Source organism: Ochotona princeps, chromosome 17 (assembly GCF_030435755.1).
Source record: "Ochotona princeps isolate mOchPri1 chromosome 17, mOchPri1.hap1, whole genome shotgun sequence".
NCBI classification, from domain to species: Eukaryota; Metazoa; Chordata; class Mammalia; order Lagomorpha; family Ochotonidae; genus Ochotona; species Ochotona princeps.
The window spans coordinates 18,168,855-18,185,155 of record NC_080848.1 but is presented as its reverse complement, the minus strand read 5'-3'; the positions used below and the strand labels follow the sequence as shown (position 1 = coordinate 18,185,155).

At 59.5% G+C, this 16,301-nt stretch overlaps 1 protein-coding gene across 2 annotated transcripts; it reads left to right on the top strand.

Annotated features, from left to right (window-relative positions):
- Positions 1–7,987: 7,987 nt before the first annotated feature.
- PPP1R1B (protein phosphatase 1 regulatory inhibitor subunit 1B) lies at positions 7,988–16,151 on the top strand. Of its 2 annotated transcripts, none has more exons than XM_058676356.1 (7): positions 7,988–8,407; positions 9,772–9,832; positions 10,114–10,136; positions 10,503–10,581; positions 13,010–13,210; positions 15,147–15,266; positions 15,354–16,151. In XM_058676356.1, exons 1-7 carry the CDS (start codon positions 8,327–8,329, stop codon positions 15,389–15,391), a joined length of 603 nt encoding a protein of 200 aa, XP_058532339.1. In that variant the 5' UTR covers positions 7,988–8,326; the 3' UTR covers positions 15,392–16,151. The 2 variants fall into 2 exon arrangements, with proteins under 2 accessions (XP_058532339.1, XP_058532340.1); XM_058676357.1 differs by having other exon boundaries at positions 7,989–8,407; positions 10,506–10,581.
- The last annotated feature ends 150 nt before the right edge of the window (positions 16,152–16,301 follow it).

Sequence of the window (16,301 nt, the reverse complement as noted above, 5' to 3'; positions counted from 1 at the left end):
CGCGCCGCGGGCGGGGCGGTGGCGCCGGGGTCGCGACCCCAGCCCCTCTGGCCGGGAGCGGCCACGGAGCAGTTGGGGACCTGGGCCGAGCGCTTTTCGGCGCGGCCACCCTGGGCGCCCCCCACCCCTACTCGCCCCCAGACTCACCCCCTGCATGCCTCCCGCTCCCTCCCGCCATCGCGCTCCCTACAAAGTTCATTCCCACTAACTCTTTTCCAGGCCACTTCCTCTCACATCTGACAATCCGGGGCCCCTCATTCTCCCAGTAATCACTCCACTGCACTAATTGCACATGCAAATATGCAAATGCGTATTAATTAATTACTATACTAATTAGTTCTGTGGTATTTGCGAGTAATAAATCATTGGATGGGAGCGAGGAAGCTGGAGACCTGGCCCATTTTCATTCTGCATAAAATTTTAATGGTCTCTCTGGCTGATCCGGGACGGCGGCGCGCGGAGAGGCTCTTAAAGGGCCAGTGGAGGCTGGAAGGGGCCAGGGCGGCAAACTCCGAGCAGCCCAGACTGGGTCCCGCGCCCCTGGGCAGCTGCCTGGAGGGGCAGCCACTGCCCCTGAAGGCTCTGTCACAGCCTGCCGTGGGCCTTTTTCTCCTCGCTGGGGTTAAGCGTCCCCCTGGGGAGGGGAGGTCTTCTCTGGAGAGAATCTGGGCTAGGGATGGGGGGGGGGGGTGGTTCCAGGAAGCTGAGCTCGGTTTCTTTAAGAGAGAAGAGAGGGCCAGGAGATGGTGAGGTCTAGGGGGCCTGGGTGACAGGATTCCATCCCCCAGGGCTGAGCCAACCAAAGCATTGGGCAGGCCACTCTGAGCTCCCACGGCTCCCTGACCCTGGAGTGGGGGTGAGAAGACAACCAGGAGCCTGTCATGGATGTCCCACAAACCTTTCTTGTCCCCAGGTGGGGGCAGTGGGCGTGCCCAACCTTCCCCATCCACACGTTGGGACTGTTGCCCCGCCCCCGTGGGCACCAGCTGGCACCCTGGCAGAGCAGCCCTGGGTTTGAGTGGGCCCCAGGGATGCTGATGCAGCTTCAGGAGGTCATCAGACCCTGGGCACCAGGGCTGGCTGGGCACAGGGACTGGGTAGGGGCATGCCGGAGCCCACTTGTCTGTGCTGCCAAGGCCTCCTCCAGACCAAGTCCGCTCCTGCCTGCGCAGTCAGCACTGCCCTGCAGGGGACTAGCCTGATCCCACCTGAGTACTGGAGCAGCTGTGGCTCTGTCCAGCCAGCCTGGGACTTGGGGCATGTCCTGGGCTCCACTTGCTGGATGAAGAAATAGTGACAGCTTAGGGTTGTCCAGTGGGGCAGGATGGGAACCCAGACAGCTGAGCTCTGGCATATGCACAGTCATGTCCACACTGCATGCTGCCAGCCGGGGCCCAGGGCTGAAAACCTGATGGGCAGGAACCAGGAGGCAGGTTCTGCAGTTCTTTCCTTTCAGACCTCGGCACCCATGGCCCAGAGAGAGCAATGGAGTTGATCTGTGACACACAGGGAGCTTGTGGCAGAGGTGGCTTCATGGCAGGCAGTAAGAGGGCCCTTAATAGCTCCTACTGGCTGGCGAATGGGAGCGGAAGTGGAAATGGACAGGTGGGGACCCCAAGAGCTGGAGTCTGGATCCCATAACTAACCCAGGAATCCTGTCTGCTTTGCCACATTTGCCCTAGAAATCCCTGACATGGCAGGCAGGGGGAGCTTTAGGTGAAGGCCAAGTGCCCCTTCAGAGTAAATGGCTCAGAAGTGATGTGGGGGCAGCTGTGGTACAGCCAGCTGACTGGCTTATGACACCCAACTTCCACACCCAAGTACTGACCCCTGTTCTTGCTTCTCCTCCGCTGCTGCCCAGCTTCCTGTCAATGCACCTGGGAAGGTTGCAGAGGGTGACTGCCCAACAGCTTGCGATCCTGCCACCAGAGGATGGCACTCCTGGCTCCTGGTCACAGGCTGGCCCAGTTCTGGCTGTCGTGAAAATCTGGGGAGTAAACCGAACAGGTGAGAGATTTCTTTCTCATGATCTGAGTCATTCTGCCTTCCAAATAAAAACAAACAATTTTAAAAATTATATGCGCGGGGCCCAGAATTTTGGCATAATGGGTTGAGCTGCTGTCTGCAATGCTAGCATTCCATATGGTCACTGGTTTGAGTCCCAGTTGCTCCATTTTTCATCCAGCTCCCTGCTAATGTGCCTGGGAAAGCAGCAGAAAATGGCCCAAGTGTTTGGCTACCTGCCATCCACATAGGAGACCTAGAAGAGGCTCCTGGCTTTGGTTTGGCAGTCCTGGCCATTGTGGTGGTTTCGGGAGTGAACCAGCAGATAGAAGATCTCTCTGTCTCAGTAACTACATTTCATATAAATCTCTTTATAAGCTCTGTGTTCATATGCATCCACTCTAATTTTCATAGCTGTCCTGCTACTTTTAATCCTTATTTTGTAAACCAACACACTGAAGAAGTGGGACCAAGTGACCTGCCCCTGGCTGCACACCTTGGAAATGGCGAAGCAGGGACTGGACATCCCGAGGTGGTGTGCCTGGCCACGCTGGTCCTTCTTGGCCCTTTATTTTATCTACTTGAAAGGCAGAAAGACCTAGAAAACAACTTTTCTTCCATCGGTTCACTGTCCCCCTAAAGGACTGCCAAAGCTGGGGCTGGGCCAGACCGAAGCCAGGAGCCGGGAGCTCCACACAGGTCTCCCAGGTGATCCCAGGGGCTTGGTTCTCTCCAGGTGCACTAAGCAGGGAGCTGGGCTGGGATCAGGGTGGGGGCTTGAACCCAGGCTCTGTGAAGGAGTGCAGGCTCCCCTGGCCGCCTCTCCCTCACCTCCCCTTCCTCATGGTGGCTGCTTCCTGGTGTGGGAGAGTCGGGGTCATGAGGTCTGGGACAACAAGGAGAAAAAACAAAATGCACTTTCTGGCCACTGGCCACACCCCTGCCATGTTCACACTGCCTCTTTGGCGCTAAGAGGAGCCAGTAAAGCGAACAAACAGGACATGCAGTTTCTGTGTTTGCCCCGAGGATGGGTGTGTCTGGGACCTTCCTCTTCCATCCCCTGTCCCTCTTGGGAGAACAGCTGGCCAGGGTTAGGGTAGCATCACCCAACACGGGAGCAGAAGAGCCCTGTACTCATGGTGGGAGGGGGCTCTCACCTCCCAGTGCCTCCGGGAGATTTCTCCAGGGACTCTAGATGCCCTCGTCCCACCCTCAGAACTGGGGGTGGGGGGTGGGGGTGCTGTGTCACCCACTTGCTGGGCTTGGGGTCTTGGGGGGGCATTGGAGGGATGGTCTCTGCACTGAAGCCCACCAGGAAGGAAGCCTGGCCTCGTTTCTGCAGGAGAAGAGGGACGCTCAGTGGCCAAGCTCACTGGGGTTTCCCCCACCCACACCCTATTTCTGGGACCATGGGGGCAAGTTTTGGGGGTGGGGAGAATGAGAGAGGAGGGGCAGGCCGGCAGCTCTGAGCTTCACTGTGCAGCCCCCAGGGCCGGGGGCCTGGGCAGGAGGAGGGGGCAGAGCAGCTGCTGGCGATTTATTAAGCAGTCACGGAAAAATTGGTTTATAAATTAACAGCTGTTTTAACTTTAGGGCCTCTTCTTCAGGGAATGGAAGCAGCCGACTGGACCGGGATTGGAGTGTGTGTGAGGCTGGTGGAGAGCGCGGGAGGTGGAGAGCTCCAGCAGCTGGCATTCTTAGAGGGGCAGTCTCAGCTGGCACCTCGGGGGGCACCAGGCAGTGGCCAGAGCAGGGGGTCTCCAGGTGCTGGGGGCCGACGTTGCCCCTCGCTGTGGGCCACAGCATGCTCTCTTCGCAACCACATCCCAGCTCTAACACTGGGGGGCGCCAGAGGGCACGAGACGGCTGCACTCGTTTCTGCCACCAGAGGGCAGCGTCGGCACATCCATTTGCTTCGCCCATGATCTGTGCAAACCGGTGGTCCATCGCTGAGCCGGGGGAAGCCGGTCCTGATGCGCCAGCCAGAGGGTGACAACGACACGGAAAAGAATGGGGGTTGTGGGTTAGGCAGCGCTGGAGGGTCGGCATGTAGCGCCGCAACTGCCAACTGGCATCCTGTATCAGAGTGACAGGTTCAAGTCCCGGTGGCTGTGCGTCCCATTCAACCCCCTGCTACTGCTCCAGCCAAGGCAAGGGAGTTTGGCCCAGGCTCTTGCCTTGAGGCCACCCCCTTGGAAGACCTAGTGGCAGATCCTGGCTTCTGCTTTGCTCAGCCCCAGCTGTGGTGGCCATTTGGGGAGGGAGCCAGCACAGGGAGCTCTCTCTCTTTTACTTTGAGTTCTTTCCAAAGCAGAGAGCGAGAGAGCTTGTGTCTTCTGGTTCACTTCCCACTTACTCCCAACAACCGGACAGGGTTGGGTGTGCACCAGTAGGAAGCTTGTGGCAGGAGCAGAGCTGAGCCACCTCAGGCTGGGGCGCCTTCCTGAGCACGCCTCGACCCCCACCCCCGCCGCTGGCCCTCTGCCTGCACCCCCACTCCCAACCTGCCCAGCCAAAAGTGGAGCATCAGTGAGGACTGAGCCCAGGGCTGTCAGCTCAGGTGATTGACGTGTTCATCTCTTCCCCATCCCTCAGCTCCTGTCAGCACGTGGCGCCGTGGCAGGCAAGTGGTGATGTAAAGGGTACATGGTGGGAAGGACCGGTCCCAAAATAGAATGCTGAGAGTTAACAGGGAGGTGTGCTCGGAGGTGCGCAAGAGGATGTTTTAGGGAGATAAAGATGTTTCCTATTTCCGTGGCAGTGTCAGCGCACGCCATGGAAGGCTTTAAACAACTCACTGAAATGCGTGTTTGGAATCCATAGCTTTATGGCATGCACGGTGCAACTCAGCCAAGTGTATCTGTAAACTACATAAGCATCAATGTGTGTTTACTGAGCGGCGGGCAAGGGGGTAGACGGATGAATGAATGGATGCTTCTGATGACTGCTGTGCTGCTGCCCTCCCTGTCCCCGCTGAGGGTGCTTCTGACCACTCCTCTCTGGTCCATGGCTTGCCCCGAGGAGAGCCCTGGCACTGTGCTTTCTGTGTCCCCTTCCTTCCCCCTGCCCTCCTTTCTTTGCCCCAGTGGTAGGGGAAGATGCCCCCCATGTGCCCAGACAGCTGCCTTGGCTCCTCTAAGGCTGCTTCCCGGGACTTCCTGGGGCCTCCCTTCCAGATGCCACATGCAGCTGCCAAGCCAGCTCTGGTTCAGTGATGACAAGGTTGGCCGCGCCATACCCAGCCATAGACCTGCAGCACTGCACCTCTTGCCCAAACGCTGGCCGACTCTGCCATCTGCTGGCTTCGTTTGAAACTGCAGCCCCAGCGCTGCAGGGACGTTTTGAAGATGGGATGGGGACTGGGGGGGGGGGGGGGAGTGTGGGGCTGCCGAGAGTGGGGTGGGTTGCGTGGTTGTGTTCCTGCACTGGGCAGCCACTCATCAAGATTCATCCTGGACCATGGCCATGTGTGCTACCTGAAGTGGGTTTTAAAATCTCAGGAAACTGAAGCACAGAGAACCAAAGCCATTCATCCAAGTTCACATCGTGATAACAGCCCCTGAGATTGCTACCTGGCCAATGTGACATAGAAAAGGGAGAACATTCCAGACTGAACCTCTCCTCACCTCCCAGAGGCAAGTCAAGGACTCACCCCACCTTCCCACCAGGCACACGGTCCTCCGATGTGCCAGGCACCACAGGCAGCACAGGGCAAGGACACGCGGGCAAATGGTACACATCTCTGCACCCCGCACCCCAGTGGCCATCAAAGCTTCCTGCCGGCCCTGGGAAAGAGACCCACAGCTCAACCCCAGTTAAGTCAATCGAGGTCTTGATTCATTCCTGTGCCTCTAACTCAGGAATAATAACCTAGGAATGGCACATTATATTTACATCTCATTTGCATACCATTAATTTTAAGTCAAAGGGAACACAAGTCGCCCTAGCCCCTTCCTTCCCAGTGCCTCCACCCCCACCCAGCTGGGCCTGGTCTCCTCCCCAGCCCCTCCCTGCCCACCCTCTGTGTCCCCTCCTCCAGCCCCGGTCTCCCTCCCCGACTCTCTACCGCCCACTTGAGAAACTTTTCCCCAAGTTCTCTCAAAGTCGCGTAGGATCCAGGAGAGAGAAATTGAAGTAATAAAACCTCATTTAATTCCTCACGGAGGGCAGGGCGGCACTGCAATTATCCTAATGTGGAGCTATTTTTACTTTCTCCCCAGTGCCGGCTTCTGCCCCTCTCCCTCCCTGCCTCCCTGTCTTGCTGTCTATCGCATATGTTCCCTGTGTCTCTTCTGCCTCTGTCGTCCTTATTCCTTAACCCTGTCTGTCCTTCTGTCAGCCAGTGTCCCCCAGGGCACAGGATGGGCACAGAGGGTAGAGACACCCTCCCGCACCCCTCCAGGCCCTGTCTTGGAGCCCACAAGGAAGATTCTCATCTCCCAGCTGGCCTGGCAGCTGTGCCTGCCTGGATCAGGGTAGCTCCTCCTGGTCTAGGGCCTGCCAGAGTTCTGGGGCTGGGGGCCAGTCCTGCACAGAAAGCCCTCCCTGGCCATGCATAGGCCAGCCGCAGGGTCCCCAAGGCAGGAGGCTCCAGGGGCTCCCAGTTGCACTGGCCCAGCAGGCCTTGCTTTCTGCTCATGGTATATCCAGCTGGCCCCAGTCCTCTGTCCCGCAGTAGGCTCCAGCATGGAAAGCCACAGGTCCCCTTGCCCAGTGGCTTTTCAGGTGACCAGAGCCTGGGCCATGCCCCTTGGGAATACAAGTTGCAGGCCAAGTCAGGGGCTGCCAGAGAGGCCCACACCCCTGGCCTGCCACCTGGCATCTGGCCGTTTGCTGAAAAGTCAACAAGTACATTGGGTGCCAGGCCCGTTGTGGCCGGAGGATGGTGCACTTGCTGGAGTGAACCGGCCTCCATTTCCCTGCCCCTGGAGGTGGCCTGACCCCAGTTCCCTCATTTCCCTGGTGGTGCAGGGAGTGCACAAGTTCCCAGGGCAGCTGGGGTAGGAGAGGTCCTGGCTGTCCCAGGGCTTGAGAGTCCCCAGGAGAGGAGACGCCACATGGATGTTTACATCTGTGCCCCCTTGGCATGCAGACCCCCACCAGCGGCGGGACAGACAGCCTGGACACTTCCCCTGGACACTTCCCTGCAGACGTGCCACGCCTCGTTAAGTCAGAGCCTTACACCCCAGAGGCAGGGCATGTAGCTCACTCCCCTGGCTCACTCCAGCAGACACCCAACTGGCACACGTGAGGACACACGTGCGACACCAGACACCCCCATCTCTGCCCCCTGGGCTGGCTCTGTGCCCCCTTCCATCAGATCTGAGGCCCAAAGGTAGGGAACAGGGCAGGGCACCACCCCCACTACGGGGCAGACTGTGAAGGGGGGGGTCTTGCACAGCCTGCCCATCACCTTCCCTGCCTCCGGCTTCCTTCCCGCCCCCATCCTGCCCCGCACACAGGCCTCCCACGCGCTGCCACTCACGCTCACATGCACCCACACCCTGTGCGCACACACGCACCCGGTTCCCCGCCACGGCTCGGCAGGCCCCTGGCATTCGCACCCCCTCCCTGCCACGGTGACTGGCAGGTGTCCTCCCACGCACACCTTGTTCACGCTCACTCGCTTTCTGGGACACCCCCATTCACGACGTGACTTGGGGATTCTGTCCCGCAGACCTGAGTGCGATTGCAAGCCGCAGGCAGGGAACCAGTTACTGTGAGACCTGATGCCCGCCCCTGTCCGCTGCCCTTTGGAGGGAGGCATCGCCCCTCTCTGCGGAGCTCCATCAAAAATGCAGCCTCAAGTTCAGGGGCGACGGCAGGGGGCCCCCAGCCCACTCCAGCCCAGACACACACCCCCACCCCACCCCTCAGGCGAGGGCAGGGCGCGGCTCTCAGCGCTCATTGGCCACGTCCTCCAGTGCCCTCCCTCCGAGGGGACGGGCTGGGACCCCAGGGCTGGCACGCGGCGCGGAACCCAGCAGAGACTTGGAAGAGGGAGAGGCAGAGCGAGGCAGACGGAGAGCAAATCCGGGCGGGGACGCTCCGGGCCGGGAAGGAACGAAAGGCGGAGAGACCCGCGTGGCGACCTGTGCCCCGGGCGCGCGCGGAGCCTGCACCTGGCCCCGCCAGCGAACCCGAGCGGCCGCCTCCCGCTCCCGCGCCAGGTCTGCGTCGCGAGTGGTATTTTTATCCGTGCGTGAATAACCCTGCTCCTCCTCCTTTTCTTCCTCCTCCTCGCCGCTCGCAGCCCGCCCGCAGCGCGGGCAGCCTAGCGCGCACTGCAGCCCGAGACCCCGAACCGCGAGCCCCACCCGCCATGGACCCCAAGGACCGCAAGAAGATCCAGTTTTCGGTGCCTGCACCCCCTAGCCAGCTCGACCCCCGCCAGGTGGAGATGGTAAGGGGCCCGCCCCCCCAACACACACACTGGGGGCTTCTCTGCTTTTCTCGGGGCGCTGCTGGGCAGGGCTGGCGAGGGGCGGCGGATCGGAAGAAGCTCGGTCTTGGCCAAGACCGAGGCGCGGGAAGTTGGCGGGAGACTCGCTACTTTTCCCAGCGCCTGGGGGCCGATCCCGCACGGAGTGGCAGCAGGGAGGAGGTCTGGTAGGCCACTCCCGGAACGGGGCCTGACCATCCTGGACCCTGCAGAGTCCCCCAGGTCTACTCGTTTCTGGGATCCTGCCCCAGGACAGGTCAGGACCCCCCTCACACAAACACTTTGGATTGGAGCCTTTTCTTGACTTGCTGCTGTCAGCCCCGGACGCCCGCCCCCCCAGGGGTGTGCAGCACATCCCATACCCCTTCAAGTTAGACTTCTTCCTGCAGCTGCCGGGTTTTGAGGAGCTTGCTGGGAATTAGGGGCCTCCGAAGGTTGGGGGGCAGGGACAGAGGGCTCCACCGCCACCTCCCCTAGCACACAGTCACTTGTTGCTGAGACACAGCATGGCAGAGCCCTGAGCATGGCACTCAGTCCTTTTGGGCAGAGGTGGGGGGACAGGACAGGGAGGCCTAGGCGTCCAGCCTGCAGGGGAGGCAGCGCTCTGACCTCACCTGGTTCTCTTTGTGCAGTTCCCTGGAGCTCAGAGGGGACCTAATTACCCGTCAGTTGGTCTGATTGCCAAGGGGGTGGGGAGGACAGTTGCTGGGCGATCTCAGCAGGTTCCACCACCACCACCACCACCATCAGCAGCAGCTTGGTGCATGTAGCAAGGAGGGCACCAGAACTGGGCAAAGAGTTCTAGGGCTCTGGGGACACTGTCAGAGGCACCCAGTCCCAGGCTGCTCCCCCCACCCGCCACCTGAGGGAGAGGGGCAGGGCGGCCATCAGGGGCAGGCAGGTTGAGGGAGCTTACAAGGCCTGGCTCTGCCTCCCTGGCAGCTGGACCTGTTGTTCTGCAGCCCTTGAAGTGTTGTTTTTCGGGTAGGGTCATGTGGCAGCTGTGGCCATTGACACATCTGCCCCAGAGGACCCAGGTCTGGCAGCTGGAGCCCCAGCCGGCTTTGGCTTCCGAGATCTGTTGTCCACTGGAGCAGCCGGACACGGGCTGGGAGTCTGTGACAGGTGCCTCTCGCCGGGCTCTGTGTGGTGTGTGACCCTGAGTACACAGCCCAGCCTCTTTGAGTCCTGGGCCTTGCCTGTCAGATGCAGGTGGTGGAGGAGCAACAGAGCTCCTTGGAGCTCTGAGTCTTGAGTTCAAGTGCCCAGGGTGAGCATGTATCTGGGGTGCACCTCCTGCACCCCACCTTCCTCCTTTTCCTTAGATCCGGCGCCGAAGACCCACCCCTGCCATGCTGTTCCGAGTCTCAGAGCATTCCTCCCCAGGTAGGGCTTGGGGCCCGCCCCCACCCTAACTCTGATGCTCTCCTGGATGCCCTGCTGGGGTCCCTGGAGTAGGAGATGGAGCTGAAGCTGGTGGTGGGGGATAAGCAAGGCCTGAGAGTCCAGCTCTGCCACCGCTTTAGCCACATTTCTCAGGCCAGACTTGGGGAGAGGGCCTTGTTTCCTTTCCCAGAGCTGGTGACTAATCCTGACATTCTCCCTCTCTCTCCTCTCTCTCTCTCTCTCTCTCTCTCTCTCTCTCTCTCTCCTGGGGGGCTCATCAGAGGAGGAGGCCAACCCCCACCAGGTGAGTTTCCTGGGGCAGCTGGAAGGAGGGATGCTGGATCCTTGGGGGTGGGGTGGCAGGATGCCCACAGTGGTGCCAGCCAACCCGGGGTGCCACCCAGGAGGCTTATTTACATATCAATCAGTCCTCGGAGAGCCTGATTCCCGCAGCTCCTCTTCCGCCCTGGCCTCTCTGCTCAGACTTGCACGGGGCCACTTGCAGAGGGGCTTACCCTGAAACACGAGTGGAGTGGGGTGGAGTTGAGTGGGATGGGGTGCAGGACCCACTCACAGAGGCTGGAGCAGGCTGCCTGCTGGGTGGGATGCGGTGGAGGGGGAGGTGTTGGGAGGGGCCTCTGGTGAACACCTTTGATCTGCACACCCCCAGCAGAGAGCAGCAGGAGAGGGGCACCACCTCAAGTCCAAGAGAGCCAATCCCTGTGCCTACACACCCCCCTCGCTGAAAGGTACCACCCCCTCTCATGCCCACCCTGCTCATCTCCCTGCTGTCCCCAGGATCCCTGATGGAGGGAGGTGGGAGGCGGGGCTTCGGTCATGGGGAGGTTTTGCTGCCTATTGCCCAGCCAGTGCATGGAGATTAAATCTGTCTTGGTCTGATTAGGGTGGCTGGGGCCCTCAAAGGCAGACTGTGGGATGGAAAGGCCCTCTGTGACAGGTGGGCATGGCTGTAACCATGGCTTTGTGAGCCTCTGCTCTTGGCAAGTGTGAGCTGTGCTGGCTTCCACTCCCCATCACGGGGTGCCCTCTCCTATGTCAAAGGCACCTGGCTACTTCCACACAATCTCTCAGAGCAGCACATGGGAGACCTTCCTGGTAGGCTTCAAGCAAGGCTGGGTTTGCAGGACCTTAGGAATGCACCAGGCAGACTAGAGGCAGGAAACATGCAAAGGAATTCTTACGCGGGTGCAGCTTGGGGGAGAGGGGGCCTCTTCCCACGGGATGCCTTTCCACCCCATCTCAAATCCTGCCTAAGGCGCTTCCTGCTGCCAGCCGGCCCACTCCTCCCCCCAGGGAGGCAGGGGAGAGAGTCCGGAAGGGTGTGCTGAGAGCTCCCTACAGGGGAAGGGGGTGGATAACAATTTCCAGCCAAGGTCAACAGGTGCACCTGTCGGGGCTGCTGCCAGGTTGGGGGCAGAGAGGCGGGGCTGAGACGAGAGGAGAGCTGGGGTTCATTCTCTTGCCACGAGAAAGGAAAAAGAGAAGTCAGGAGCCATAGCAGTGGGCAGTGTGCAGGCCCACCTGTGAGGAGGCGTGGGAGAGTCCCAGGCAGGTGCAGGGCAGAGGGACAGGGAGAAGGTGGCATCTCTCCAGGAGAGAAGGAAGTCCCTTCCTGATCCTGAGTTGGGGAGAGTCTGGGTGGATAAAAAGGGGAGAAACCGTCCCTTGGGCTCCTGATCACGGCCCCCTGAGGAAGTGGGACACAAAAATGTGCTCCACCTCCACCGCCCCTACATCTCTCAGGGAAGAGGAGGGGGTCAGGCATGAGCAGTCTGGGGTCCTTTGAGCTTATCAGAGGAGACTTGGCATGAGTGAAGGGTTCAGGGCCCCAGGGTTGGAGTGTGGCAGGAGACAGCCTAGCAGGGACAAGGGGCCGACCCCAGCAAGCCTGCAGTGGAGCACGAAGGGGAGGCCCACCGGTTGTCAGCATCCTGCACACCTGTTATCACTGGGGCTTAGGAACCTGCTCTCCTTCTGCTGAGGGAGCTGCCACTGCCTCACACACATCCCTCCTGCCCTCCCGGCCTTTCTCCAGCAGGAGGGCGCTGTTTCCTAGGCTCCAGCCCCTTTCTGGGAGAGGCAAAGCAGCAGGCAGATGGGGGTGTGGGTTGCAGGGGAGGGACCAAGTGGAAAACCCTGAGTCTTGGGGTGAGGTGTTCCAAGGTAGCACTCTCACACTTGGTTCAAGGTGAAACTGCCGCGTCTCCAAGGCCGGGGCAGGGCAATTTATCGCACTTTTATTGCCTGGGTCGCTTGCCCAGAGCCGGCAGGAGGCACTGGGCTTGGAGGTGGGGGCAGGGCGGGGCAGCGTGCACACACAATGCGTCCTCTGTGCCTGTCCCCGAGTTGGCAGGAGCGCCTTGCCCTGCTCACTGCACCGCAGCTTTCCAGCCTGCAGCTACCCCACTGGGCTTTTGCAGGAAGGGGGTCACAGTGACCTTGCCCCTGGGCTTGGCATGGGCTTGGGACAGTTGGGGAAGGCCAGTGTCCCATTTGCTCTCAATCCCTTTCTTTCCCAAGCCCCTGCTCCTGGCCATCCTTGGGGCCGGAGCAAGTCTTGGTGGTGGTGGTGGTTTGGGGGCGGTGTTGGCTTCTTTCTAGGTCGTCGCAGAGGGAGCTGGGAGCTTGGGGATATGGGTCAAGATTGTGGGGGCCACCTCTGCAGTTTCCTCATGTTCTCACCCTCAGAAGTATTGCTGCCCCTTGGGAGCCCTGTGAACTGGAGTGGGGTGGAGTGTTGTGTGTGGTGGGTAGTGGGTAGTGGGTAGGATTGGGGTCAGCAGGGAACCATTCTCCACAGAAACTCAAAGGGGGCATATGCTGAGGCCACTAGGTGCTGTGACTTCTACCCAGGGTGGAAGCTGGTAGATACAGACCCTCGCTGAGTCCAGGGAATGTTAAGCTGTCGTGTTACTCGTCTGGTCTTGCCCAGCCTGGCGCCCTGTGGAATAGGGGTGCTTTCTGGTGCCAGTCTCCTGGGGGAACAGCTTAAGAGTCAGACAAGATTGAGTCCGCCCCCCACTGGCTTTGCCCTGGTCTGTTCCCCCTCCCCCACTGCCTGCATGCGCTGCCACCCCCCTCCTCCCCGCCCCATCCCTGACCCCAGGGCTGACCATGCCACTGGGGTGACCATACCACCGGGGCACCCTGTGTCAGCCGTGCAGCGCATTGCCGAGTCTCACCTGCACTCCATCAGCAACCTGGGTGAGAACCAGGCCTCGGAGGAGGAGGATGAGCTGGGGGAGCTGCGGGAGCTGGGCTACCCACGAGAAGAGGATGAGGAGGAGGAGGACGAGGAAGAAGAGGAGGAAGAAGAGGACAGCCAGGCTGAAATCCTGAAAGGCGGCAGGGGGTCTGGTGAGCCAGTGGTCCCCTTGGGGGTGGGGGCCCTCCTGCATGAATGTCCTGCCACACGCCTTCCCCTGTAAGCATTTCCCACTGCAAACTGCAGGGACAGGAGCCTGCTCAGTGCACAGGAGCCTTGTGGGGCGCCTGGCCCGAAACCTGGGCCTCCTCCACCCTCAGCTCAGCCCTCGCCCAGCCAGGTTCTCCCCCATGATGTCTGCCTTCTCTAGGCATTAGGCAAGGCCACCTGAGGCTCTGGACCCCCACCCAAGGAGTGAGATGGTGGGGGAAGGCTCATACCCAGGCCACTGAGACAGCCCAGCACCCTCACAGCCCGCTTTTTTTTTTTCTTTGAAAGGCAGAAAGGGAGAGAGATCTTCCACCTGCTGATTCATTCACCAAATGTCCACATGAGTCAGGTCTGGGCCAGGTTAAAAGGTTAAAGCTAGGAGTCCAGAACTCCATCAAAGTCTCCCAAGGGGTGGCAGAGACCCAAGTATTTGGGCCATCTTCCACTGCCTCTCCAGCCTTATTGGGAAATGTGAGATTGGAAGTAGAGCAGCTGGGAATTGAACCAGCACTCTCACATTGCAAGTAGCAGCTTAACCTGACATGCTGCTCACCTGAGTTTCTGAACCTAAGATGTGGTCTCTGTGGCCCCACGGGGCTGACCCACGGATTCATCTTCTAGGATCTTATTTTCTTCTTTTCCTTTCTAGGATGGGTAGAAGGGTGCCCTCTAGTGTCTAGATTTAGAATTTGGGACTCAAGAATCTACCTAGCTCCCACCAGGTCCAACCTTAGTTGCTTAGGGAAAAAGGAGAGCAGACAGCAGTTTAAACCCAAGCCACCTCCAAAAGCAGACAGCTTGTCTCCTGCCATGGCTGTCCCTGCTGTGCTGGAAGGCTGTGCCACATCTGGCCTTCCCGATGTGCAGTCCACTTTGAGTCTCATCCTTTATGGGAATGACCACCCTTGCACACAAAACCCCTGGCAGTGAGCACAGCAGCTTCTGCTGCCAGCCGCAAGAGCCATGCTGGAAGTGCCAAGTCAGCTGTTGCGTGGCCCATGGTCTGGTGACCAGGAGGCAAGAGGAGGCTGCCCCTCAGGACAGGCAGGCAGGCAGGCAGGCAGGCACTGGGTCAAATGACAGGAGTTCCGCAGGGAACAACATTCCCACCACCACTCCAGGGTGGCTCCTGAGGGCTGGGCTGGACAGGGACTAAGCCAGCTTCATTGAAAGTCACCAACACAACTTTTCTGTCACTGTCTCCTTCAGAAGGCACCAAAATGTCTTTAAAAAAAAAGTGTTTATTTTTTATTGGGAAGGCAGATTTACAGAGAGGAAAGACAATGGCCAGAGCTAAGCCAGAAGCCCCTCCAGGTTCTCCCACGCAGGTAGAGGGTCCCAAGGCTTTGGGCCATCCTCCATTGATTTTCCAGAACACAAACAGGGAGCTAGATGGGAAGTGGAGCAGCCAAGACACAAACTGGCACCCACATGGAATGTCAGCACTTGAAGGTGGTGGATTAGCCAGTTGAGCCATTGAGTTAACCTCACCCCACCCCCATCTTTTTTTAAGGGTTATTTATTTATTTGGAAATTACACACAGAGAGATTTTCCATCTCTGGGTCATTCCCCCAAATAGTTGCAACATCTAATATCCTGGGCAGGATGAAGCCAGGAGTCTGGGTCAGCACTTGGGCCATGTTCTGGTGCTTTCCCAGGTGCATTAGCAAGGAGTTGGGTCAGTAGTGGAACAGCCCAGACTCAAACTGGTGCCCATATGGGATGCTGGCATCATGGGTGGTGGTGTAAGTTGTGACACAGTGCAGTCCTCCCAGCTGACATGTCTGTCACACAGCTCAGGAGCCATCCTCTGCCGTGATGCCCTGGAAAGGGCAGACTCAGAACCTGTGTTTCCACCTGTTCTTTCCCGTCCTCAGCTGGGCAGAAGATAACCTGTGGCCAGGGTCTGGAGGGGCCCTGGGAACGCCCACCCCCTCTGGATGAGCCCCAGAGAGACGGACACTCCGAGGAGCAAGTGGAAGATCCAGTCCTAGGCGGTGAGGCTGGGGAAGGGGGTGTGGGGGTGAGGCTGGGGTCATGCGGGGTAGGGCCAGGCCCTGAGTCCCTCCCCGGTTACCTTACAGAGCCTCAGGGGCCTGCTCCTGCTGAGCCTGGCACATAGACACCCAGTCCTGCATCTTCCAGAAGGAAGTGGAGGGGACATCGCTGCTCCCCAAGAAATCCACTCGGCCCCCACCCTGTTGGTACCCTTGCCCCTGCCCTGCTAGGCCTGCAGCTGCTAACTTCTAGGAGACTAAGGCTGACTTGTGCTTGCCCACTGTGTGTTTGCCCACTTTTGGCCAATGCCTAGAGAACTCCCCTGGGCACTTGCTGCCTGATGCTGACTCTTTGCCAGTCCTTCCTCCATTCTCCCAGGGGGCGGTGGGATGTGAGAGCTCCCCCACTGGACAAGTGGGGACACCGGGAACAAGGACTTGCCCCTCACAGTTCCCCATCCCTGGGTCCAGGAGACCAACAGGGCAGGGCCCTCAGATCTGGGGAGAGGAGGTGCCTGCAGATGCCCTTTGATCTTTTTCCTTCCCTTCTCCCAAGGGAAGGGGTGGGCACGTTGGGAGTCCCATCCCCCATTCTCCCAGCAGGGCCCAGAATTCAGGCACCAATCACAGCCTCTGTATTTTGGAAACCTATTCCGATCACCCCTGCTCCCACTGGGTGCTTGGAAGAGGGACTGGCAGAAGCTGCTTGCTGCTGTCGTGTTGTGTTTCTATGCCAGGAATGCCGCTTGGTATCTGTCCTTGAGGGGGTGCGCGGCCGCGGGGAGCCAGGTCCTGCTGAGTCCTCCAGCCGCTCCGTCCCCTCCGTCCCGGAGTCCAGGCTTGGACCCCCCTCCCCCGCTGTAATAAATCTTTGTAAATAACTGGGCTGAGCCTTCCTTTATTATTTTTTTAAAGGGCACGCGGCAGAGGGGGGAAGCGGGGTAACCTGGTGTTGACGGTTACTCATAGGCTAGGGCCTTGAGTTCCTAATGTCCAATCTTCTATCGTGGCAGGCTCGGGGAATTCAGAAAGAAC